Source organism: Pistacia vera, unplaced genomic scaffold, assembly GCF_008641045.1.
Source record: "Pistacia vera cultivar Batoury unplaced genomic scaffold, PisVer_v2 Contig734, whole genome shotgun sequence".
NCBI classification, from domain to species: domain Eukaryota; kingdom Viridiplantae; phylum Streptophyta; class Magnoliopsida; order Sapindales; family Anacardiaceae; genus Pistacia; species Pistacia vera.
In genome coordinates this window covers 456,213-482,830 of record NW_022196595.1, presented here as the reverse complement: position 1 = coordinate 482,830, position 26,618 = coordinate 456,213, and the positions used below count along the sequence as shown (strand labels likewise).

The following is a 26,618-nucleotide window of genomic DNA, read 5'->3' as shown; positions in this document are numbered from 1 at the left end:
TCTAGAAAAGGATTCTTTGGTCGCAAGGCATAAATAGAGTCGATTACCCATTCGGCAGCCTTATCCTCAATCTCCTCTGTCAAGGAAGCAACTTTCCCTTGACTCTCCTGAAGTTCAGCTTCAAAAGCCTGCCTTAGCTTCTCAGAGGCCTCTCTCTCCTTTTCTGCTTGCGCGACCTGCAAGGGGGTCGCTTTCAACTCCTAGTCCTTCTCCCCGGCCAGTTTGGAGAAACTGGCTACGGTCCTTTGCAGCTCATTTATCTCCTCTCTCTGCTACTCAAGCTGCGCTTTCTAGAAATCCACCGTGCAAAGAGCTGCGTTTCCTTCGTTGTCGTCCATAGGCGCCCGACTTGCTCTCGTCCGGTTGCGACCTCTTTGGCTGCTTGCCTTCAGATTCAGTATCTGATTCCTCAGCTTGAATCTGCTTCCTCTTTTTTCGCTGAGCCATGGTTTTCATCCTTGGCCGAGCAGGCGACGGTTGGGCGACCTTTGTGTTTCGTGTTGGTGCGTCCTCTGCCGGTTGTGGCTGGCTCGGGGTCGCGCCCTCAGCTTAGGGGGCTATATGTACAGCTTCGGCCGCCTTAGCTTTCTTCGTTCGAGGAAAGTTGATGGGCCTTCGACGAGGTTGCTCTGGCTCCTTCGGTGGCATGGTTGTTGCTGCATGCAAGGCGAGGTTAGTGAAGGTATTCTGTTCCACGACCAAGAAAAGAATCAGTTAAGGAAACTTACATTGTGGAGGCTCTAATGACGCGCTGGCGTTAAAGAAACCGTACTTCCTCAAATTCGCAGTTGTCACAAGTGTCCTCGCGTCGCGCTTGTCCTCAGGAAGGGAGCCGAACTACAAGATTTTTCTTTTGTCGTGGAGCAGCCCTAGTTCAGTTGTCTTGTTAACTGTCCAGAAAGAAAAATCAGGTCGTTAGAGCGAACACGCTTCGAGCGCAATAAGTTTGTCAAAAAAAAAACAGAAATACAAACAAAGAGAAAGAAGCCTACTTGGATCCTAGAGCGGCAATGGCCATCGTAACGAAAGAAGAAAAACTTCGTTTCGTAGGCCCCCGCGTTGCTGGGATAACTGTGTATCCCGTCGGCAATGGTAGGTCGCCTGGACAAGTAATGCGAATCATTGTCCTTACTCTTCTTCAGATAATACGAACAGCTGAGCTTCAAGGCTGTCAGTTCACCCAGTCCGTTTTTCCGGCACGCAATGTACATTGCAACAGCAATGACATACGCGTTTGGGGTTAGCTGCATCGGTGTGACCCCAAAGTGGTCCAAAAATGACCTGATGAAAGGGTGCAGGGGGATAAGTTCTCCACCCTTGATAATCTCCTCGGAGATCGCGGCCAAGCCTTTTGATGGGTATCGCGACGAGTGCGTCAGGTCGTGGAATACGTCCACTTCAATGCTGAATTGGCTTATTACCCTCTCAAGTTCTTCCTCGGTGAGTACCGAGAAAACCTCAAGAGGGATGCTAAGAGCACCATGCAGGGACGAGCTGGTTCCCTGCTCAAGTCTAGTATCTGAGGGGTCCATTTTGCCAGTCTACAAAAGCGACAAGCACAGGGATTATTTGGTCTCCGTACGCTATATTGTACGATGACATGGGAGGAAATACACTCCCTTAAATCCTAAATAAAAACCCTAGCAACATGGTTTGAGCCGCCATTCGCAGCTCGAACCCGACACAGACGACTAGTCTCCGAAGGATTACCGGAAGACCGACGCCATTAACTCATGGAAAAAATGAGATGATGGCAAGAAAACTCTTACCTCTCGGAGTACGACGACAGTGTCTGCTTCAGATGCCGAAAAAATGCAAGTCTGGAAGACAAAGGTTCTTAGCCTACGAAAATCTTTTGTTCTCTGTGAAAAAGGCTTTGGTAACATTGCCTGAGAACGATTTGTAGTTTTTATAGTGCGTGGATCGGCGTTTGGATTTCCTGGAATTGAAACGACATTCAAGCGATAAAGGTTTCTTACCGTTGATCTTGGCCACGTGTCACTCATCAGTGAGAAAGGGTGAGCGATACGACTGGATGAAGTCAAACTTGCACCCTTCCAGTTGAAAAGCTCAAACGACGGCCATATCTCTCTCAGAGCATTAATTGCGTCTCAAATCTTCATTTAATACTTTAGTAAGGTGCACTGTTCCAACGCATATTGCATTTAATGTCCTGATAAAGTGCACTGTTTTAGCATGCAAGGCATTAAATGTGATTGGCTGGCATTCACCATGCAAGGGGTACACCTGTCAGCGCAGGGATGGCTTTATTAAATGCCTTCCTGTTACCAGAATAAATGAGTGACGTCAGACGAAACCAGGTCGCTCATCCTTGAGCATGCGAGGTCACGCTTGTGCAAATGCCGCTCCGACCTACTTTCGAACAGATTAAAGTTTTCAGAAATCATCTAACCGCGGCACTACCTGTAGTTTCTAAGGTTCAATCCTCAAACCTTAAAAACTAGGGGGCTTCTGTTATGCCTAAAAATATAAGGGCTGACGTCAGGACCCTTTAGCCTACAAAAGTCAGATCATTGGAACAACCACTGTCTGTGTCTGTCAGGATAGTGGGCGCACGTCAGGCTAGTTAGGAGGCTGTGGTGCTCCCACGTGTCCAATCCCTGCTCTAAATCGCTCAAATCACTCTGGAAGGTGGGCAATGTGACATAAAGAAGGATTTGCACGGATAATCCCACCAACTCGCAGATTTAGTGATGATTGCCTCAAGGCATCTGACTATAAATTAGGAATTCATCTCTCATTAAAGGGGTTCGCACATTTTTCACTTAATTAATTACTCTCTCTCTTTTCTCCGCAATTGATACCTTGTAATATTATTATAAAGTCAGTCAGCTAATAGAGACCTGACCCCTATCATCAATATAAGCATCAGTGGACGTAGGACTTGCTACCTTAGCATCCGAACCACTTTAAAAATTGTCTCCATTGCATTTACTATCTCTCATCCATTACTTTCACGTGTGATTTCGGGGCCCCCTACACCATTTCGCACGTGAGTTTCGTTGGTGCAAAAAGCAGCATCAACATGTAAATATGAGAATACGTTAAATGCAATACATTTCTGTGTCTGTTCTTTTTGGTTTACAAATATTTTTAAAAATCATCATATTTTCTCAGCCGGCTTATAATAAAAAAATTCCCTATGAATGAAGGAAGATTTGGACTCCTCTTCTATTTAAGGCAATTGAGCGATGAAGCTTGCTCCCTTCCATGTCTATTCCTCTTTTTTCTTTCTCACTTATCAAATAAGCTACTGTCTAATTTAATAGTTATATTTAAAATAATAATAATTAATTGGTTGTTGTTGGAAGGAGGCACTTACTACTAAACAAAAATGTAATTACTTGTGCACGGTTTGATTTAAAAATATACAACTTTATTTTCTTAAACCATCGACGTTTACAATTACAGTTTGTTGACTCCTAACCTTCATCACAATAGGAGGTAGGTATCTCACCTAATGTGTTAGGATTCCGCATCAGGATCTCACACCCACCAAGTGTAGTACTTAAACTTAGGGCTCTCTCACCTATCAGACCGGTCTTTTGAGTTAGGCTTTCCCATGGGTTTGAGTCCTAACATTGGTGCTTTTCATTGAGAATTGGGCTATAAAAATGGCTACCTATAAGCTAGATTAAGGTGCACTGTGATCTCCTTGGGAGGGGGTGCTACATCGAATAACTGATAGGTAAGTGAAGCTGTCCAAAGGGGGAAAGGGCTACCGCCGGGTCAGTGTCGATAGAGTGAAACCATGGACATCGGCTCTTGAAAGGGGTTACAATGTTAGGATCCAACATCAGGATCTCACAAGCTTAAGAGTACCACACTTGGTGAGTGTGAGATCCCGAAGTGGGATCCTAACATAGTGTTAACCTCCATCGCAATAGAAGGTAGCTAGACAATTAAATATGTAACTAAGCTCTAATACCAATTGTTACCATTAAATGTTTACTAGGCCAAAATTTGTAGTTATTAGTAGAGGGCAAATGGTATGTGGTCTTTATCTTATGTTTAGGTGGCCTCAGTTAGGAATTTTTTTGCTTACGAAAAATTTGACCTTAAATTAAAAACTGTAAAAAACAATATTGGTTTATATATTTATTGATCAGAAGCCACTAATTTAGTATATAAATCCTAAATTTTACTTTTCCTATCTATTATAAACATTCGTTCTATCTCAAATCTTGTTTACTTGATAAATATATTATTTTTTTCATACATCTTTGCTTGTCTTTCTTTCCTTGGGCTCTAGCCGTCTAGCCCTGGGGAGAATTTAAAAAATATAAAATAAACTTTTAAGATTTATATATAATTTAAATTTTTAAATTTATTATATTTTCTTTAAAGATGATTTTAATTTTATGAAACGAATTTCATAACCTTCATAGGTAATTCCAAATTTATAGCTTCGAATACACTTTTTGCTCCTCACTTCTTTTGTTTCCACACCTCTTTTGTTATATATTTCTCGATTCTTAAGTAAATAATAATAATAATAATTTTTTTTATAATGATGTTATAATTATCAACTTTTCCACGATAAAATTTATTATAAATAATTAAACTAGTTATCTCGATTAGGTACTTGTTTATTAACAAATTTATTCATACCAACCAGTAGCGGATTCAAAAATTTTTGCTAGGGTGGACCAAATAAAAATTAATTGCACATTAATATTTTTGTCCATTAATATTTTTGTTAGGATGGGCCAAAATCGAAAAATTATACATATTAGTATTTAAATAAAAAATTGAGGATGGGCCATGACCCACCCAAAACTAGGCTGGATCCGCCTCTGATACCAACATAATTATAATTTTTCTTTTAATGTTTATCTAACCCTGTCAAAAATTAATTTTTAGTTTTGCCCTTGCTTTTATTATATGATTAGATCCCTTTTTTTAAAAAATATATTTTCCTATTTTGATAAGGAAAATAATATAGTTACCGAAGAATGTACACCGAATTCATGTACCAAATGACGTAGCATCATCCTAACCGTTTATTAATTATGAATTTCTTTTTTTAAGAAAACAGGATGACCCTATATCATTCGGTATATGAATTAAATGTACATTCTTTGATAACTGTAGCATTACTCTTTTGATAAAGGGTATTGAACCGATAAATAGTGCAAATCAACAGTTACCTTTAAATAAAGTACGAAAAAAAATCCAAACAAAACAAAGACAAGAACAAGTGGGTTGTTCGTGGTAAGTCCGATACTTTTTCTTGTGTGGTTATGATTTTTTTTATATATATTTAATATATAACTTTTGAAAAAGACACGAGGAATTTGTTGATTTTATGACTAGAATCCACTTAGAAAAAGGTTGGCCATAAAATAGACTAAGATGTTAAAAGCTGCTGAGATACTTTGTGAGAGACTTTTGATAATGTTATAGTTTTCAATTAAAACCGTAAAATTAGGTTATTTATACAATTTACCATCAAAATATCAAAAATCTCTTACTACAAATACTAGGGGTGATCAGTTTTGGATACCCTGTATTTTTTGAAGGAACAGAGCCAATTCTGGTTCCTATAAACCTAGAACGGAAACCTGGAACTTATGTTGCAATTCCAGTTACCCGAATAAATTTAATTACCCCCCAATTTTTTGAAAATAACAAATTTAGCCCCAAAAATTACAAATACACCCCCAATAGTTTACAAAAATTATAATTTAGTCTCGATTCCTACCCTGGTACTTGGACCTCGGTTCCAATTTCAGTTCTCGGTTCCAACGTTGTAGCAACCAAAACTGGAACCCAACCTGGGAATTCTCAGTTCTAATTTTTCAAAACCGAAATCGGACCTTAATAAGGTCGGTTCTGGTTCTACCCTTTACCCATGCTCACCTCTAACAAATACGTCATTAAAAACAGTTCATATGGATAAAATTAAAAATAATATAGAAGAGTCCAGTGTTTTAAAACCTAACTCGGGGTGAGACCCGTCAAAGTGGTCTGGTCTTGGGTTGACTGGTTTAACTGATTTGACCGACGGCTACATTTGATTTTTTTTCTTTAAAAAAAAATTAATAGATAAACAAGACTAACATTGGATCAATTTTTTTGAAATTACCCTTGGGTTGCTTGGTCTCGTATGCGCAAAAGTATGCTCTTCTCAAGAAAGTACATTATCCAAACATACTATTGGTACAAAAAATCGCAACAACCAGAGATACTCAGTTGACCTCAACAAGACTGGGTACGATGTGAGTGTGATTGTAAATAACCAGTTAAGAATTGATTAAAAAATCCACAACAGGAGTAAACAAGATACTTTTAAAATGGTTTGACAAGTTAGAATCAAACCTATATCCACTGTTATTTTATTACTTATATTTAGATTACACACAAAATGATTACAAGGGAAAAACACGTAATAGCGAGCTGATACTCCCTCTAAATGGCTTCTTATGTTTGAGTGTATTTTTTCCAGCCTCCCTAAAACAAAGATAATACCTCCCTTTTATACATACCGTTTAATAGTAATTGAGAGTTAGTATTACGTGATAGATTATACGTATAATCTCTCTTAATCTAGATCTGAGTCATCTCTCTTAATCTAGATCTGAATCAGTTTTTATCCATATTTAAGTCAAAATGCCCATGCTTAGAATGGGTGAAATTATTGTTTAAATCATCTGCTATGGAAGCGATTACGAGACAAGAATAGCTCCTAGATCTCGGTATGGTTTAATGACAGGTGCCATAAATCTAACCGCTCGGAGAATCGTGCACAACACATACTACTTCCAACAGTGGATGCTATCTTGAAGGGCATATGGGCATATAGTAACAAATATTGGTATAGATTATAGAAAATAATAATGATAATATATCATAAAAATTGAAGGATAAAACTAGAATTTAGAAAAATCAAAATGGAAAGTTTTGTGAACGGTGCAAGTGCAAGGTGAGAGTGTTTATCATAAGTACGGAGTCGTGCCATCTGTACTTTGTATTTTTATGGTATATAATCATTCTCCGGACCACAACTGAACATCTCTGATTTTCTCGCAAATCAAGAAACTGAAATTTTTATTTCCTACAATGCCCTTATTCCATCCATTATTTACATATTTTCATCATCTAGAAGAATTGAAGTAAATAATACATTCACAAAAACTGTTGAAATTTATTAATTAAAAACACATTTTCAAAGTCAATTAATTTGTATTTTAAGCAAAGAGTAAAGATGGTTGATGAAAATCTTTTATTATACTTTAATTGTATTCAACATTTATAACAATTTAATTTATAAAAGTTTTAAATTAATGTTTAAAATATAAATAAATGTTTTTAATCGTATTAATCAATCATCATAGTCATCATAAATTTAATTTAAAAAAAAAAAAAACACTAAGTTATGATAGCTTCATGAGTAAGAATATATAACTACAACAAAACCTCTCTATAATCATAATGGTGAGCTTAAATAATTTTGTTGTTATAAGGAGGTTATAACTTAATAAATGTATAGTTACAAAAATCATTATTTTGATTTCTTATTTTATGATTCATGTTTTAGTAGTACAATATTAAGATTTCAATTCAACACTTCAATTGTCTACTTTTCAAACAGATAGAAGATCGTGTCTTAGAATAAACAAAGATAAGTGTCATTGATGGAATTGTAAATACAGTTGTTGCATAGTCAATTGATATGAAGTCATACAATTGTCAATGTTTTAAGCATTACAAAATTCTGATCCCCGATGTCGATGAATTACAAGTTACAAATGAAGTGGATGAAGAGAATTAAAGAGTTATTACAGAATTGAGTGATCAAATTGGACAACTTTATTACACTAATCAAATGGATATTAATGTCTTCCTCAATCATTCAAATAAGCAACAAGTCATGTATGTTTTAACTTAAGAATAAATCATTGCTATAATTAGACAATAAGAGAAAGGAAATAGTCCTAAGGATGATAGTATGAAAATACAAAAAGTTTCATGCCAAGAAACTTTAAACATGCTTAAAAAGCTAAAAATATTTTGACTGCAACAAGAAGGTATTCATGCTAGCGAATTATTATGTACTCACAAGTTAAAAGATGTCTCAAACAACTCTAAAGTATAAATTATTGTCCAAAACAACTTTAGATAAATATTTTATTTCATTTGAAACTTTTAATGTAATATATATATTTTACAATATACAAACAATTATTACTATGTGGAGACAACTTTCCTTAAGTTGGAAATTAGAAAAAACTTATTACAATTGAGAGTTTGTTCTTATTTATAACTATCCCAAATTGGAATTAAAATTTTTTATGACTATATAGAGTTTATTCTTATATAAAGTATCACTATAGTGAGATTTTACTGTATTAATAAAGTCATTTCCTAATTAAAGAAAACACTACAAGATGGCAAGCCCTTAAATTTGGAATTTTAATGCCCGCCTTTTCAAAACCAAAAATAATAATAATAATAATAATAATATTAAAGTGATAGGATTGAAAAAGTAATATCATTTGTTAGAGATTTTTATTTGTATTATTCAAGAGGTTCCGAGTTCGAATCCCTCCTTAATTGTTAATAAAGGTAATCACTGAAACTCTTATCTGATCGATAATTTTGTAATACCGATTGATTAGTTAAGATACTCAGACAACCCGATCATATAAAAAAAAAAAAAAATCCTAAATTATTTGAATGTTAAAGCCTAGGAGCGTTTTGCTGGATGGTCACTTGTAATTTACTTCTTCAACCTCGGGGTTTTATCTCCCAATGGGCATAGAAGGCTCCACTTTTGTGCTTGTGAATTTACGAATTTATAAAATTTTGTCAATACGGTAAGTATTAATTGTATTATAGAATGTAAGATGAAAATAAAAAAAAATAAAAAAAATATATATATATATGGACACAAACCATGAATTGCAACAAGGCTCGTATAAATAAAGATGTCTAGTTGGTTGAAACGTGAAGCAATCCAACCCACCCAAAACAATACAAACAATTCTCCAACAACCTAAACAAAACAAACATCTCCTCCTCTCTTCTTCCCCTATCTCAAGATCTTCAGTCATGGGTATTGAAACCGCCCAAACTCCTTGTACAACAACCTCCATTTTCACCTACGGCACCCTCAAGCGCGGCTTCTCCAACCACACACTAATCCAAGATCTAATGCGAACCGGAGACGCCGTCTTCAAGGGAACCTACACAACCGTCGACAGTTTCCCTCTCGTTTGCGGCCCCTACAAGGTCCCTTTCCTCCTCAACTTCCCCGGCTCCGGCCTCCGCGTCACCGGCGAGCTTTACGGCGTCTCCGCCTACGGCCTTGCCCGAATGGACGAGCTCGAAGGCACTACCCGCGGCCACTACCAGCGCTTGCCGATTCAGGTGGTGGCTACGGCGGCGATGGCGGCGGAGGCGGAGGACGATAAAGAGAATGAAGAAGGGGTGAAGATAACGTGCGCCGAGGCGTATTTTGCGGAAAAAAGTTACGATAAAGAGCTCTGGAGAAGGAATGGGAAGAAGGGTTTCGGGGTTTATTCAGAAAAAGAAGCAAAAGGGTATGTGAAAAGAAAGGATCGGCCACAAAATCTGAGTTTTTTAGATCATATTCGTAATTTTATTTCTTCATCTTCTGATTGATTGAATAATTTTAGTGATTAGTTTATAATAATAATGGAGCAAAAATTTTAATTTGCTTTCTCGTTATATTGAGATGTTACTGTGTCTCCGTTACCGTTGTTCCTGGGTAGCAGGTAATCCAGTCCAGTGGTAGAAATTTGTTCCGTAACGTTACTGTAGCAGCAAATTGTGATGACGAATTGTCCAACGTTTGTTGGAAAGCTTCGAAATTGTGGTTTATTTTGATTGAATATAGTTAATTATTTTCGATTATCTTTTCTATTTATATTTATGGATTTTTATGTAGGGAGAATACATTTTCCCACTCAAGGTTTGGCGAAACGACCTTTGTCACCTATCAAGTTTCAAAATGACATTTTCCCACCCTTCGTCAAATTCTTTTAATATTTGATTAAAAAAACGAAAATACCTTTAAATAATTTATTTCTTAATTAGTTTATTATAAACTAAAATTTAGTTAAGTCAAAGTTTTTACTCAATTATTTATTAGTTGAAGTGTAAAGATACATTTTTTTATTTTGTTTATTTAATTAATTAGGAATATTGATTTCTATGTTAATTAGTAAAAATGAAAAACATTATATTATGAAAAACATTATAAATTTAATAGATTATTGAATAATAATGATATGATATTGATGACACTATAAATAAATAAATAAATTTCATAGCATTACCCCTAACTTTTTAGTTTGGGTTATATATATATATTTTACTTTTAATATTTGACTTTTAGGCTAATTAAAAAATAATAAAAAATTTATAAAATCAAATATTTAAGGGTATTTTCGTCTTTTCAATTAAATATTAACAAAAAATATAACATAACCTAATGAAGGGGGGAAAGTGTCATTTTGAAACTTGAAAGGTATACAAGTGTCGTTTCGCCAAACCTTAGGTGGGAACATGTGGTTCTCCCTTTTTATGTATAATTATAATTTTATTATTTAGAGTCTGTTTTGTTGAGTTTATCTATGGGTGAAAAAAATTTATTTAAACCATAAGTATTTTTGGAACTTTTTTGATATAATTGACTGTATTTCAAAAATGCTTATAGAATTAGAAATAAATTATTTTTTAGTTTATTTTAAGCTTTTTTTAAATTTATTAACTAATTTCCGTTCAATAATTCTTTTTTTTTTTTTATTGGGATTTTGAAAAGGGTTGAAGTTATTGCTTATTCATTTTGTTTTGTTTTATTGAATATTAAAAATAATTAGATACAATTTTTGTTTTGTTTTTTCTGTTGTCGTATTTCCAAAGACTCCCACAACCAACATATATCTCTAAAATGATAAATTCTTTTTGGCTAGTTTACATTTTATTAATCTTTTATAATTTGTTTCAAATGATAATATGTACAAAGAATGGAATATTAACAAATTATCCTTTTGACACGTTTAAAAACAAGAAGATTTAATCAAACATGTCGGTCAAACATAACAGAATTTTTGTTAAATCTAAAAAAAATATAAGATAAACTTGAACAGGTAATGTTTTATATACAAATTATTTCTTATAAATTGATCCGATAATATAATCTAATAATTAATTTCAAATAAAATGTAATTATTCGCAAATTGCGCACTTGAAACGGCTCCAAATTGATTAGAATTTGTTCTGATCTGTTAAAACAGTCAAGACATAACTTTGTACCCCTTGAGTGAACTCTTTTTTGTAGCTTTATGCTCAAATTAAAAGATGTTTCTTTATAATAAGTCTAATAATATGAGGAATTTGTTGACATAAATTTCTTATAGATTAATATTGTGGGGGTAACAACTTGACTTTTTAAGGGGAAAAATGGTCAAAAGTTTTAGGTCCACTCACAAGCTAGCTTGAATTTATGACCTGACCACTATACACGGAATATAATATTCAACATCAAATTATAACTAATTTTCTTTTATAAATAGTGTGCTTCATGCAACTGTTTATAATCATTAAATAATTTTATAAAATTTAATGCATAATTTAGGGGTTTATTGGAATCAATTTTTTTATATAAATATATTCTCTACTCTGTTTCTTCAGAGTTCCCAAGTAAAAGATGTTATGAAAATAAAGGAAGGTAACCATAAAGAGCCTAGCTTTCCTGTTATTGATCATAACATAAATCAAAGTAAAAGTATCGTTTTTTGTACTCTCCTCAGAGAACAGCCTGGATTTTGAAATTCAGCCCAATTTAACAAACACAGTATTTGTTGAAGAGCCAAAATTGCATAGAGTTGGCAATGTCCGAGGACGAGGCTAGGGACCTTCATCTCCAACTCCATCTTCGTTGAGTTGGTCATCCCTTCCGGCCTTGGCCTCAACTTTGGAACTTTCCGGGATGGGGTGGGTATCCCCGGTAACAGAATGCAATACCCACCCCTACCCCAATTTTTTAAATAAAATATAAACTTTCACTACAACAATAAATATATACATATAGTTACGAAAATTAACTACAAAAAGAAAAACTATAACAAATACATATTTATAACTATAAAAGTTAATATTTATAGCTAATTAAAATAATTTTAGTAATAAGAATTTCTTCCTCGAAGCTAATATTTATCTATTGCTTTAACTTATTAAAATTGTGGCAATAGCTATTCATTTAGCTACAATGTATTAGCTATGGTAAAACATTGTAACTAATTAATGTATTTAGCTATAAATATTTCATTTACATGGCATATAGTATCATTATTTGCTACGAGTTTTAACTATATAGCTATTATTTATGCATTAGCTATAAAATATTGAGATTTGTCGCTAATTAATGTATTTAGTTATAAACATTTTATATACATGACATATAGTATCATTATTAGCTACGAGTTTAACTATATAGCTATTATTTGTGCATTAGCTATAAAATATTAAAATTTGTAGCTAATTAAGGTATCTAGCTATACAAATTTTATTTTCATGGTAGTGACAACATTTTAGTATCATTATTAGCTGCTAGTTTAAATATATAGCTAATATGTGTGTATTTGCTATAAATTATTTGAATTTGTAGCAAATAAAGAATGTGAAAATTAATTTGCTACAATCCTTATAGTATGCAACAATAGATATTCTAATGAGTAATGCTATGTGCACTAGCCAATTTGTACTAATCCAAGTGCTAACATTGAAAATTTGAATTTTTCTTTTGGAGGGAATTTCAAATTTTCAATGTTAGTACCTAGATTAGTACACATTGGTTAGTGTACATAGTTTTATTCTATTCTAATTCATCCTGTGAGTAATTATATTTTTATTACTTATGAATTAAATAGTTATAGTCAAATATAGTGTTTATCACGCCACTAAGGTCAATAGTAAATGAAACCTTAAACCAATAGCTAACTTAAAAGGACTCTTCAACGAGTTAAGAGTATGAGCTTTTGTAAAATAAAATTGTATTTTAAAGGATCTTTAAGGTTTTTGTCTTTTTTATGATGATTTAAAATTAACACTTTATAAAATATAAGTGATTTTAGGTATGAGATAGTATAAAAATTGGTAACGTTACATATTTTTATATATGAACTTGTATGTATGTTTTAGATAATGACGATGACAGCGTTAATAAAATTATTTAAGTTATTTATACGTTTTATAAAAAGAATATTTGGTTGTATGGAAGATCAGTTTTATATAAAACTTGATGCATATATCAAAATAACCAAAATGACCATTAATATATTTATCAAAACTTGTCTCACTTCACAAAGTATTAATATGCAAAGCAAATTAATTGAATTGTATAACTATAAAACTTTATAAAATTGAAAACATAATTTATAAAATAGGGGAATTAAAAAAAGAAAATAGAAAACAAATAGATGTTAACAAACACGAGAGGGTGGAGATGCTGGTCCTAATCTTTGATATTGATCTTGAGCTGCCAAGTGAATTTCGTTTTGTCTAATCTAATGGTACGACTCTCACCTGTCCACAGTCAAATATCTCACATTTATGTTATATTTTATTTTAAACTATTAAATTAATAATATTTTATTGGGTCTAGGCGTCTAGTTGAATATGGTGAAAATTTTGTCTAATCTCACCTTCAACCTCCTGCTGCCAATCTCACATTTATGCTATATTTTATTCTAAATTATTAAATTAATAATATTTTATTTAATAATAATACTTTTTTGGGTCTAGACGGCTATTGGGATGAAATATATATATATAAACTATAGTAATTATCACTTTGGCATTTGGGCATGACTAAATCAAATATTTAGACCATTTTAATTAATAATAATTGCTTTTAAGTATTCATATAATATTTTATTTAATAATAATACTTTATTGGATCTAGACGTCTAGTGGAATTGGGGTGAAATATATATATAAACTATAGTAATTATCACTTTGGGCATAATTAAATCAAATATTTAGACCACTTTAATTAATAATAATTGCTTTTAAGTATATATATATATAATAGAAAACCTTATTTATTTAGGTTAACCTGAATCTAACCTGACCCAGGCTCAAATATTAGTAATCTAATAACAAGTCCAATTACTAATTGGACTTACTGTGAAGGACGCGTTGCCCCCTCATCCTCGCCCTCTCACCAATGAGCGGGACCGTCTCCGACTCACCAGGGAGTGAGACCCTCGAATATGCCATTAATCAATAAGTTGGGGATCAATTTGCAAGTTCATTCTATGAACGAGAAATAAAGAATTTATTACGGAGCTTAGCAATGGTATGATTTAGGTTGGTTTCATCTCCTTGTGATTTAATAAATTATTCTCAAGGTGTCAATTGTAATTAATTCAAACCATTTGTGATTTAATTCACAATTGTAAAAATTAGTTGATAATATTTTAAATTACTAGGATGAAGAATTTTATGAGTAGACAATTATTTGGTTGGAAATGACTTTATTAATGTATAACTTTTTATGTTAGAAATTTTCATATGACATCATATTATCTATTTAATATAAAAGAATTGTTATAAATTTGTAATTATTATTAAATTTGTTAATTATAGCAATATTTATATAATTAATTTTAATTGAAGCAATAAATTACAAATTTTTTATATAAATTATTTGTTCCATAGAAAATAATTATAATATTTAGTTACAAATTAAAAGTATTTATAGCAAGTTATTTCAATATTTAGCTATTAACAAACTATGTCCATAGCAACTGAATTTCACATATAGAAATGACTTCAATAAATTCATAGCAAATAATTATAATATTTAGCTACAAATCAAAAATATTCATAACAAGTAATTTCAATATTGAGTTATTAACACACTATGTTCATAGCAGTATCTTTTCATATACAAATATGACTTTCATACGTTTATAGCAAAAAAATTAATATTTAGCTATGAATTCACTATATATGTGGCAAATGATATTTTTATTTAGTTACGATTTTAGTTGTTACGTAGCCAAAAGGTTAATATATTTGCTTTGGATATTATTTTTGTAGCATAAATTTTCAAAATTTAGTTATAAATTTATATTTTTATAGCTTAAATGCAAACATAGCTATACGAACTATTCTCTGTGGCTATAAAGGCAAAGTTTTTACTACAAGCTTATTATTGTTATAGCAAAAACATTTAAGTTTTTACTTACATATTAATCTCATCTAAAGCAAAATATATAAACTGTTACCTACGTAAACAAAAAGTTACATGACTAAATTTTAGCTACGCCACTTCTAGCTACGATAAACTACAAAACATTATATTTGTAGCTAAACCATTTGATTACGTAAATTCATACTTTTAGCTACAATGAACGTCAGAATTAGAAATGCATAATGTTGTAGTGTTTATATATATATATATATAATTTTCCTGACTTAAAAATTGTACACTCTCCTACGGCAGCAATTGCAAGAGAATTATTATATTCAATAATTAATCAGGCAATGTGACTACATAAATTAAATAAGCTTACAGTATTCATATATATTATATGGACAAAATATTAATATTATGATATTCATATAGTAAGAATATAAATATATTGTTAGCTTAGCTTTTGAATCACACAAAGATTGACATTTGGAATACACATTCTTGCCAAGTCTCTTGTATCATAAATTTGATGGATTATCAAAACGGGAAGAGGCAGGCCAGGCCAAGTCTATTTCTTTTACCCTTTAGGTTTGAGTTAAGGTCAATAAAATCCCTTTTGAATTTGAAAATATTAAGATACTTCCCGTTATTTAAATTATCATTATTTTACATATTAATGTTAGGGTTTTCAAGCTTAAGCCCCTAAAGTTTAACCAAATAACAACATTTTCCTAAAGATCTTTCACCGTTTATTTTTACACCAAAACCAATGTTTTAAAACCCAACCTAGCCCAACCGGTTAAATTGGGACCAGAGGCCTTCATTGGACCGAGTTACAAATTTTAGTGTTCACAAAAACCCTAGAAATTAAGATGACAATCGACGAACAATTGAAGGCTGAGATGTTGGGGTTTTGAAGAGGAATGACCAGTGAGTGGAAAGGTGGCGACATGGGTGATTTTTGATGTGTGAAATAACTAAAAATTGCAAAAATAAATCTGTTGTTGCCGACAATTGTCAAGGTGAACAGGGGTAGAGAGAGATGGTTTGTGGTCAAGAGGCTGAAGGGAGAGTTTTCATAGTGATAGGATGTGTTATCAACGCCGTAAACAGGCCCTATTTGGCCTGGGTGTTGACATTGGTGGTAGGGGTGTTCAAAAGCGGTTAACCGAACCGGTTTTTCGATTCGGAAAAATTCCCAAATCGAAACCAAACCGGTTTGGAGGGAAAACCTGTTTTTTGGTTAACTGCTTTAAAAAAGCCGATTAATCGGTTTTGAACCTGTTTTCCCCCCTTTTTTTATAAAACTTATTTTTTTTTCCTAAATTAAATTGTAAATATAAATAATACATATCCAAATAAAAATTAAACATTCATACATATCCATTGATTACTACTAACAATACATTAAAAATATTATTATTTTTTATTTAATATATAATATATAATATTATTATTATTTATTTAATATATAATTTTTATTTTTATTTAATATATATATATAACCGGTTCAAAAAATTGGTTTCGATTGACCGCTTTTTATTTTTTCCCGAACCGTAACCGAACCCTTCTTTTGGTTAACCGGTTTTCTGAATCAGTTCGGTTTTTGCATTTTTTTTAACACCACTAATTGGCGGTGTAATAGAGGGCATTTTTGTAAGATTTCAAACTTGTAGAGATTAAATTTAATTTTTAGAGGTGTTTTTATTAGATTTTAAACTTTTTTACATTATGACATCACCAGTTTGACCCACCAATCAAACCGGTTAAACTCGAAATCCAACCACTTTGCTAGATTTCACCTTAGGTCAGGTTTTAAAACCTTGACCAAAACCACAACAGTAAAAGATTTATGTTATTATTAAAACGACAGTGGATGGTTGTTATTTAATTATAACTAAGAGCGTTATTTTTATCAAACCTGAAGTATGTTGATTATTATTCTAAATTTTTTTGCTAATCAAACAAATTAACAAATAAAGTCCAAAACTGAGAATTCAAAAAAATATCATTTATGTTTAAGACATTGCAAGGAATTTTATGATATTTACATATACAATCTTCAACTTTCTTAATAAAACATCAATTGCTATTGTCATTATATTCAAATGCTCTGATATAACTGGAAATTTTCTATTTAAAAATTAAAACAATTTCTAAGGCAAAAAGTAAAAATGTGCTGAATTGAACCATGTCACCAGCTACAAATTTACTCTAAATACAAACCATAACTTATAAGATTAGTCGACAGATGATTGGATAGAATTGGAACATCAAAAGATCTTTCACATATTCACATCTCTATATTTCTCAGTTCTCACAGCCACATAAAATGAGCTTTCGTCTCAAAAAAATCATTACCAAGCTACTTATATCGACTGCTATTGTATGTAACAGTACAAACATACTCAGGTCCATCTTCAGCTGCCTCGGCAATACAGTACAAACTTCAACATCTCTATTGCTGCTTCAATTCACACAGTAATTCTAGTATCCATATGATATTGGAAATTTTCGATTGCAGAGATCCGACTCATTAAGAGAAAGATTAAGAGGTCTATAGCACAAACATTGTCATGGATTATAATATGACCAGACCTTATTTATCTGCAAAGTCATTGGTTTCTTTCAGTTGTGGTGTCCTGAACCAAGATAAAAAATCGTTAGTAACATTATAGATTGCAAGATAAAGTTGGTAAATCTCGTATGATCCTTTCTTTATACTATATGAACCAGAAATGCTTGAATTTGAAGGTTGAAAACATAGGCAGTAATGCAGCTACCTACCCATGCACGCATAAGCCTGAGTATGAAAATTTAACTATTTTTTTTTTTCAAAATAACTACAGTTAAAATTATAAAGGAGATCACATATGTTAATTAAATTTAGACTTCATCCATCTGGCTTTGAGTAAGCCCATAAAAAGAAGTTACTAAGTTACTCATATGATCCTTTTCCAATTTATAAACAAATTCGTCATAGATATGATATACATATTTTGTTGAAAAAAATTTTAATTTTCTCCCATTCAGTCCAAAATTCATTCAAGATATAACAGCACTTTACGGAAGAAGATGACAAAGCTTTCCCATCCTTTGTAATTTGCCAAATCAGTCACAGTGGCACATCACCCTCTATACTTTGTTTTTGAAGCTATCTTTTATGATGCTAAACCATCCATACTTCTCTTTTGAGGCTATCTTTCATGACCAAATCTTCTATACTTTTTTTTTTGAGACTATCTTTAATGATGCTAAGCCTTCTAAACTTCTTTTTTGAGACTATCTTTATGATGCTAAACGGCTAAACCTTTTATATTTCTTTTTTGAGACTATCTTTTATGATACTCCAGGAAGAAATTAATTATGACAAGCTAAAGGAAAAATGTCTACAAAAGTTACAGGAAAAAGGTACTATTAATATCAGCAAGGCTCTCACTTTAAGCAGGCAGTTTCACCAGTACTTGATCTTACATCACATTAAACTTCTAGGTTGAATAACTTAATCACTAGATTGCTACACAATATTAGACTGACAACTAGCACACCATATAAACCAAAGTATGTTTAATTTGAGGTGACAATCATACAAAGTGATGCTGAAAACAGCAAAACTACTTCTTCTGGAATTCTTTTAATTCTGGGAGAAAAAAATACGTGGACCATAATAAAATTAGATAACTCTAGTTCATGAGATTATGTGGTGGATACAACATTACAATACGATATCTCTAGTTTATGGGATTCTGGGGTGGATCCAACATTACAATCATATTGTATTAGATATCTCTACTTATTCAATGCACTTTACCAACGATAAATTGGATTGTGATTATAATCCTTAAAAATATTCAATCCTATGTCTTCTCATGTATCAAACAACAGCTAAATGGTTAAGACTACATCTAACATGTGATATTTCCAAATTACTTTACTGTCGACATATTAAGCATAATTTCTTTTGTTAAAAGTCCATTAACGACTGATTTGAAAGATGTGTCATAACTTGTGTAAGATATAGAATTTATGATCTACCTTTATACTCTCGTAAGTAGTGATTCACTTATATATATAGAGGCGAGTTCAGCGCCTTTTATTTTACAAAGTTTTGACACAAGTTTGTTACCATTAGATAGGAACAAATTGTATTCCCAAGATCAAAGCTGATGTGGAATTTCTATTTTTACATGCAAAAAACAGATCCCGGCACATTGTCACAATAATAAACATAAATGTTTTCTCTCCGATATTCTCTTGCGTCTATCTATTATTCTCTCCTAACTGAGGTCATATCATAGTTATTTTATAAAAGTTTTGAAGATAATGAAATCTTGAACCTGGAATCGTATTCAGGTAAATGGTTAAACGCTTGAGTCAGCCAAAGATGGAAAAGAAGTCCTCTCTTGGGAAAAAAATTCTAGCCTACTATAATATTGACAATATTTAAAATTTTCCATCCCTTAAATCTAACAAACATTCTAAAGACCCTTTTTTCTTCTTCAAAGTTCACAATCTATTTGAAAAGTGAAGAAAGAAAAAGAATTGCACACGTTGAAATAGTAACACAATGTAACCAAAATATGTCAGTCTCATTGACGGGGCATTAAAGGTCTGAGTTGACCAGTGTTCATGCTAATTACCAAAACTAAGACTTATGTACATGACCTCACAAAGTAGTTGGTAGTAGTGATTCAACAAGAATATTAGATCTCTTTTAACCAGGCAAGTTATACAGTTGCAAAAGAATTACCATATAGAGGGCTGACTAATTCCAAGGCCATTGCAGGTAAGAATCATTCCTTTAAATCTGGCAAGATATTCCTGTATCACAATGGCATATGTCAAAGATAATCAGTAAACAGTATCAGCTAATTGTTCTTGACCATTCCTAAACAGCTAAAGAAGCATAAGTTGACAATAACAGACCTAATGGGATCATATAAGTTCTATATTTATAAAAAAAAATAAAAAAATAAAAAAATAAAATAAAAAATATGATGATCATAAAAGTTATACCCGCAAAGTATACTTATCAATCTCATAAATCCCAGTGAAATCATATTCAATGCGTTTGGCAGGATCACTCAACACTGCAGCAGAATAAATTAAGAATATGTCAAATTAGATGAGCAAAAACCATCAATTCACACTATTATATGCCTGATTCAACAAAGAGCTCCAACTAGGATGCATATTATGCTACAGTCTTCAGTTGTTCAACATAAATCCCAGTCCCAAGTACCAACCACAACCTTTTGCAGATACAATTTTTTTTCCCATTTTTTTTTTAGAAGAAAATTATTTTAGTATGTTTGCAGACCCTTGAAAAAATTGTCTTCCCTTTAATTCTTTCAACTTTCATTGTTTACTGTGTCATGCCTTTGAAGATGCTCTGAGGAAAAAAAGTTTCCACATACTAAATTCCAAGGATGATCATTGACACATCAGAAGGCAACAGGGGATTGCATGCCAAGCAAAATGCAAAATTTTGTTCTTACTATTGAATTACCTTTATAGGCTTCGTTTATCTCTTGGAATTTCTCTGTAACAGCGCTATCACCATTGTGCTTATCAGGATGCCACTTCTACAAATGGACAAAAGATCATGAAAACATCCAGTCAACTCCATTGCATCCATAGAAAGGACCATCACAATGTAGAAGTGTAGGAGCTCATCCAATCCAAAACACTAATAAGATGAGGAAGGGGATAAGGAGAGAGAGAAAGAGGAAAAGAGCCACTAACCAGTGCAAGTCTTCGGTAATTTAACCTGATCTTCTCATCAGTTGCATCATAATCAACTTCTAAAATCTTGTAAAAGTCCTGTAACAGAGTGATAATTCCTTGTCAGATATTCATCAAAGCACAGTGGTTCACTGAATGGTGAAACAAAAAACTGAAGTTGAAAGAATTTGGAAACTTAGGCTCTAAGTTCATGTCACAAGAACATGGAATGTGAATAAAGGGCTTCTAGATGTTCATCCAGGAATTAAAATTGGAAAGATCTGACTAGACTTTAGCGATAGAGTTGACCTGATGACAATTATATTAATTATATTACAAAAATAATCCTCAAATGATGCAGTATGTCAAGAGATTCAGAATTACATCTACGTGACCAATTTGGTTCTTATAATTTTAATTTCATTTCTGTCTGAGAAACTTTGTGCTATGTTAAGAGAGGACTTTGTCTCCCTTGTAACTGTCGCAATGACTCTATACACACAGTTATAAATCACCTACTTGGCCACCAGATTTCTAATTAAACATCATAGCTAAATTCATACTTTACTATGCCCTACATTTCACAAATGCATAGGTTTATTAAAAGGGGAGTAAGTCTACAGCATCTGGGTAGTAAACCAAGGTTTTGGGACAACACTATTACACAACCTGCAAAAAGATACTGGTTCTCGAACAGGGGTTCCCAAATGGAACCTACTTTTGTCCTAACACTTGATTCTAGGGAGAAGGGGAACCCTAGATGTAAGTCCACAATTGCAGTATCCTATCCTGTTTATTTCCTATCCAACGGAATTTCTGAAATTGTAAATCTACTGCGTATCATAATTATACATAAGCACAAAGTGATTGCACAGATTTCAAAAAACAAAAAGATAACAGTTCATATTGTCTCGTATAGCTATTCTTGATGTTATTGAAGGAGTTGTAAGGCATTCTTTCTACTTCAGCATATTGTCTCATATAGCCACTGCTGATGTTATAGAATTAGGCGTAAGAAAATTGCACAAATAACTAATATAGAATTAGGTGTAAAAATCAATTTGCACAGAGAAAAGATATTTTAATACATAGAGATAAAGATGAAAAAATAGCAGCATAGAGAGGCAGAAATGCACGAACAACTAGACAGAGATCTTGTACTACTTGCTTACCTAACAACATCTTCATACGGACTTCAGAACTAGAAGGAAAAAAGAACACAACTCCAGCATAAAAAGATGGTTATAAACAGTATGCTTAAATGAGAATATAAATCTCAGGCTACCATGTCCACTACAAAATGTAAATTAAGAGGCCAAAGTTGAAGAATATCCACCACCATCCCTAACACATAAAATGGGTTCAACAGTGACTACATAAATGTCAAGCTTAAAGTTCACAATGAGGTACCACCTCGACCCTAATGGTTGTGAATGAAAGATATATGTCCGAAAGGACCTTGCCAATACCATGGGAGGGAAAAGTATAAGTTGAATAGCAAATGACATATGGCGTGAAATACATTCAGTACCTGCGTACTTCAACTGGACATGACCATATCATTTCTAAAGAATGTATAAGCTAATACTGAGACAGGCTTAGATGAAAAAGATGCAAAAGCCACACTAAAAAGTTTATCCTGTTCATTGGTCATAAGGGTCAAGGGATTTGGAAAAGCCATGTTCGGTACATTTGTTTTAAGAAACCAAACTGATCCTATTACTTGCTTTCTTCTACAATTAAGTCGATACAAATTTTACTGTTGCACAAACAATTCTCTTCAACTACATTTGACAACTGCAACATTTCTTCCCAATAAGCTTGTTCTACAAAATCCATACACATGATGCAAGATTATCATTAACTTCTCCTCCATAATCTTAACTTCTCCCTTTACCGTGAGAAACATAAACAAAGAATCAACATCAAATCAAATACATGTAACTAATTGAATGAAAATTGCTTCACTTTCACTTTGAACGCTAATAAAATCTTTAACTCAAACTCCACTTTCTCATCATTCCTAAGATTTTCAGCACCCAGATGCACACAAAACCCAGAAACCTCAAAAGGGTCCAAGAAAAACTATGAATTGCAGCAAAATTACAGCTTAGTGAAGAAAAAGGAAAAAAAAGGGTCTTTAGGATAGAATTTTGGGTACCTTATTAGTGGAATTATCATTGGCTTCCATTTGGTACGGAAATGGGGTTGGGGGCGATAAACAGAGGTATATTTACAAAATACTTCATTTGATTAAAAGAACCCAGAAGTGGTTTTGGTTTCTTCGATCAGCAGATATTGTATTTTTTCTGAATTTTGAAGAAATGACAAGTTTGAAAGATATTGTGATGTTTTTGTGGTTGAATTTTTTTAGTTAAAATCAGAAGGAGATGAGCTTCAAATGCCACAACAGCGTTTGGTTTTGAGATAGACAATGTATTTATTTATTTATTTTATTGAGGGAGAGAAAGGGAGGGAATGTCATTATTTACAAAGCGCCACTGAGGTTCTATGAAATACAACAAGCCCCCAAAGTAAGGGTAATCCATAAATTCCTTCGATAATTGGGTTTGAAAGAACTTGTAATTATTAAACGCCCAAATGTTTTGTGATTTCCCAGAATTGACCCACTAGTTTGATTATTGGACCATAATCCCCATCGAATCTAAAATCGTTAATAAGATTCTGTTAACATTAGGAATGACTATTCCAGCTTTAAAACATTAAATATAGCTTGTAGATGTCGTTGGGGGCTAGATGCAGCCTCATAATGACCGCATGAGGTAATTTCTAACCTTACAACGATCACTTGAGGTTGTTTTAAGCTTTCTAACAACTACTACAAGTCAATTTTGGCCTCGTAATAACGGCTTGAGGTTGTTTCTAGTCTTATGGAAATCTCATAAGGCCAAAATTGGCCTTACAAGCCATAAAAGACTTATTTTGGCCTCTCATAACTATCACGAGAATAGAATGGCCTTATGGTGGTAAAACAAAGGTAGATCGAGACTCATCATACTTGCACGAGGCTAAATCCAACCTCATTATAGTCTTGAGAGGTTGGTCATGTTAGAGAACTTGTGGAGGGGAGATGGAAAATGGGAAAAAAGGGAGGCTCAAGGTAGAGAAAGAAAGAAAAAAGACGCGTGGAATGGGGAATTGAAAACAGAAAATAAAAGTTTTATTAAGAAATTTGAAAGGTAAAAGTATCCTTCTTACGTAGGTAAATATCAAAATTACCAATTTGATGGTTAAATTTATAGGCAAAAACTAACAAAATGAGATTATTGTTCAATTTCCACCCTAAACCATAAACTAGGGTTGTTTGTTATGAAACTAGAAAACATTTGAATGTTTACTAATTACAATTTTGCAAAACCCCTAAAAATTGGAAAGTCCAAGTTGGAATAAATTGAATCGTGCAATTTGGTTTGGGTATGTGATATTTGAAAAAAAAATCAAATAGAATTGATTTTTTTATGCACTTTTTTTTCTTTCTCTTTTCTTCCAAGAGACTAGTTATATAGATACTTTGGAGTTCTGATTAAAAGAGCCCACTTTTTGTATAATATAATTTATCATTAATTTAGAGTTAATCTATTTCCCTTTAAAGTATCACTAACTAATGTTTTCCCCCCAATGGTATATAAAATAACAATTTATCCCCAGTCATTGTTAGTATTCTCTTAAGGTCTAATTGTTTTAAATTTAATTTAATGGAATAAAGATAAATGTGTTAGTCAGGCGCCAAAAACCATAACAAAACAGTGACAACATTGGTAAATTGTTATTTCAGATAATTGAGGATATAAACTATTAGTCAATTACATTTCATGCAGAGAGTAATAATGTTGTATTGGCTTATTTTGTAAATCAAAACGTAAGTATTGTAGGTAAAACATATACATTTGTAAGTGAAGCAAAACATGAGTATGTTATAGGTAACATAAGTGTTGATGCGTGATTTGAACACCAACTAATCGACACGTGCGTAACGTTGATTGATCAAGGGACACACGTGATTATGGAGGAAATGTAGAATAAATGCAATGAGAGTTTTTTAAAGTGGTTCGGATGCTAAGGTAGCAAGTCATACGTCCACTGATTTGTATTAGTATAGTGGGTCAGGTCGCAACAGCAAACTGACTTACAAATGATTAGTAAAAGTAAATACGAAGTTTGCAAGAGAGAGAGAGTTTTTGTGTAAAATGGCTGAATCCCCTTAATGAAGGGGTCTTCCCCTTTTTATAACAAGATGAATGCATGTAATCATCATTGAATCCATGGGTTGGTGTGAATGTCAGGACATAATCCAGCTTTACGTCACATTGCCCACGTCCCAAGCTGATTTCACGCGATTTGGAGCAGGGAAATGGACACGTGGGAGCTCTATAGCGTCTGACAGGCCTAACGTGCGCTTACCGTTCTGACGGGAGCAGGTCACACTTCATCACGTGACTTCCCACGTCAGCCATTGATTTCCCAGGCATAACAGAAGTCCCCTAGTTTTTTAAGATTTGAGGATCGAACCTTGGAAACTAAGTCATGCCGCGATTGGAGGTTCTAGTAATTTCAACCTGAATGGAAGAAGCTCGGGACAGGGCCTTTTGCGAACACGACCTCGCATAATCTTCACCCAAACGACCTGACAATCATCATGCTAGCGACCTGTATTCATCGAACGTTTCTTACCGTGCCTTAGGGTTGGAGATTCAATGAGCCTGTTTCCACGCTGTCAGGCGCTCTGCACGTGTTAAAGCGTCTGGCAGGCACATTAAATGCGTTGTGTGCTGACCCGACATTGTTTTGACAGCATTAATTGCACGACACATTTGAAACGACGACCCTCATCACAATATTGAATGCGACGTGGGGCGCATTTAATGCGGAGAGAGAGAGAAGGCTATCGTTTCGATTCCAAGGGGTGGTAACCGTCGGTTCGCAGTCCATTTAAAAGCCCAAATTTTTCAGATGATGCCACCAGAATCCCTTCTACCTCGAGCGAAAAATCTTTGCAAACTGGAAGCTCTTCTTTTCCGATTGGCATCTCTCCGGCATCCAAAACAAGATCCGTCCTCGGTCACGCGCCCCAGAATGTAAGGTCCTTTTCCTTCTTCCTCTCTCTTTTTTTGTGTTTGGTTGGTGGGCAATGGCGTTGGGTCTCCTGGTGTTTCATCAGAGACGCGACGCTATCGTCGGATTCGAGCCATGGATGGCGGCTCGAGTTACTGTTAGGGTTTAAGGAATTTGTCCCATGCCGCCCCATGGGACAACATGCGATGGCTAAAATGACCTGTCTGTCGATGTTGCAAACTCTGGAATGGAACCGTTAACGTCCAGACTCGAGGAAGGAGCCAGTTCGTCTTCGCGGGACGTTCTTGCGGACGTATCCCTTGATGTCTTCTCGGTTCTCACCCGAGAAGAGTTTAATAGGATAAAAAGATAGTTCGACGTCCGCGCAGAGGTGTCCTTGACAACACCCGGTCAGCGCGGCATCCTTCCGATGGCCTAGCTGCGATCTCCGAAGAGATCTTCAAGGGTGGAGGGATGATTCCCTTCCATCCTTTCATTAGGTCGGTCCTAGATCACTTCGGGATCGTACCGATGCAGTTAACGCCAAACGTATATGTCATCGCCATCGCGATGTACATCGCGTGCTGCGAGAGTAGCTTGGGCGAGCTAACGGTGGTGAAGCTCGGCA

The 26,618-nt window shown here is 33.6% G+C and overlaps 2 protein-coding genes across 2 annotated transcripts; one reads left to right on the top strand and one right to left on the bottom strand.

Annotated features, from left to right (window-relative positions):
• Nucleotides 1-8,918: 8,918 nt before the first annotated feature.
• On the top strand, nucleotides 8,919-9,703 carry LOC116115242 (putative gamma-glutamylcyclotransferase At3g02910). Its single transcript, XM_031401401.1, has one exon. The coding sequence runs from the start codon at nucleotides 9,076-9,078 to the stop codon at nucleotides 9,646-9,648; it is 573 nt and encodes a 190-aa protein (XP_031257261.1). The 5' UTR covers nucleotides 8,919-9,075; the 3' UTR covers nucleotides 9,649-9,703.
• A 7,943-nt stretch (nucleotides 9,704-17,646) lies between these two features.
• Nucleotides 17,647-23,251, bottom strand: LOC116115245 (dnAJ-like protein slr0093). Its single transcript, XM_031401405.1, has 6 exons — nucleotides 23,079-23,251; nucleotides 20,939-21,016; nucleotides 20,703-20,778; nucleotides 20,210-20,283; nucleotides 19,944-20,014; nucleotides 17,647-17,835 (listed from the first exon to the last, which is right to left on the bottom strand). Exons 1-6 carry the CDS (start codon nucleotides 23,106-23,108, stop codon nucleotides 17,793-17,795), a joined length of 372 nt encoding a protein of 123 aa, XP_031257265.1. The 5' UTR covers nucleotides 23,109-23,251; the 3' UTR covers nucleotides 17,647-17,792.
• Nucleotides 23,252-26,618: the final 3,367 nt, after the last annotated feature.

What these genes read in the sequence shown, in the direction of transcription:
- LOC116115242 (XM_031401401.1), top strand. Translation starts at nt 9,076, where the DNA reads ATGGGTATTGAAACCGCCCAAACTCCTTGTACAACAACCTCCATTTTC.
- LOC116115245 (XM_031401405.1), bottom strand. Translation starts at nt 23,108, where the DNA reads ATGGAAGCCAATGATAATTCCACTAATAAG. An exon ending in GATAAACGAAGCCTATAAAG is followed by an intron (nt 20,284 to 20,702) that starts GTAATTCAATAG and finishes ATTCTGCTGCAG; the next exon opens with TGTTGAGTGATCCTGCCAAA. An exon ending in TTGATAAGTATACTTTGCGG is followed by an intron (nt 20,015 to 20,209) that starts GTATAACTTTTA and finishes ATTGTGATACAG; the next exon opens with GAATATCTTGCCAGATTTAA.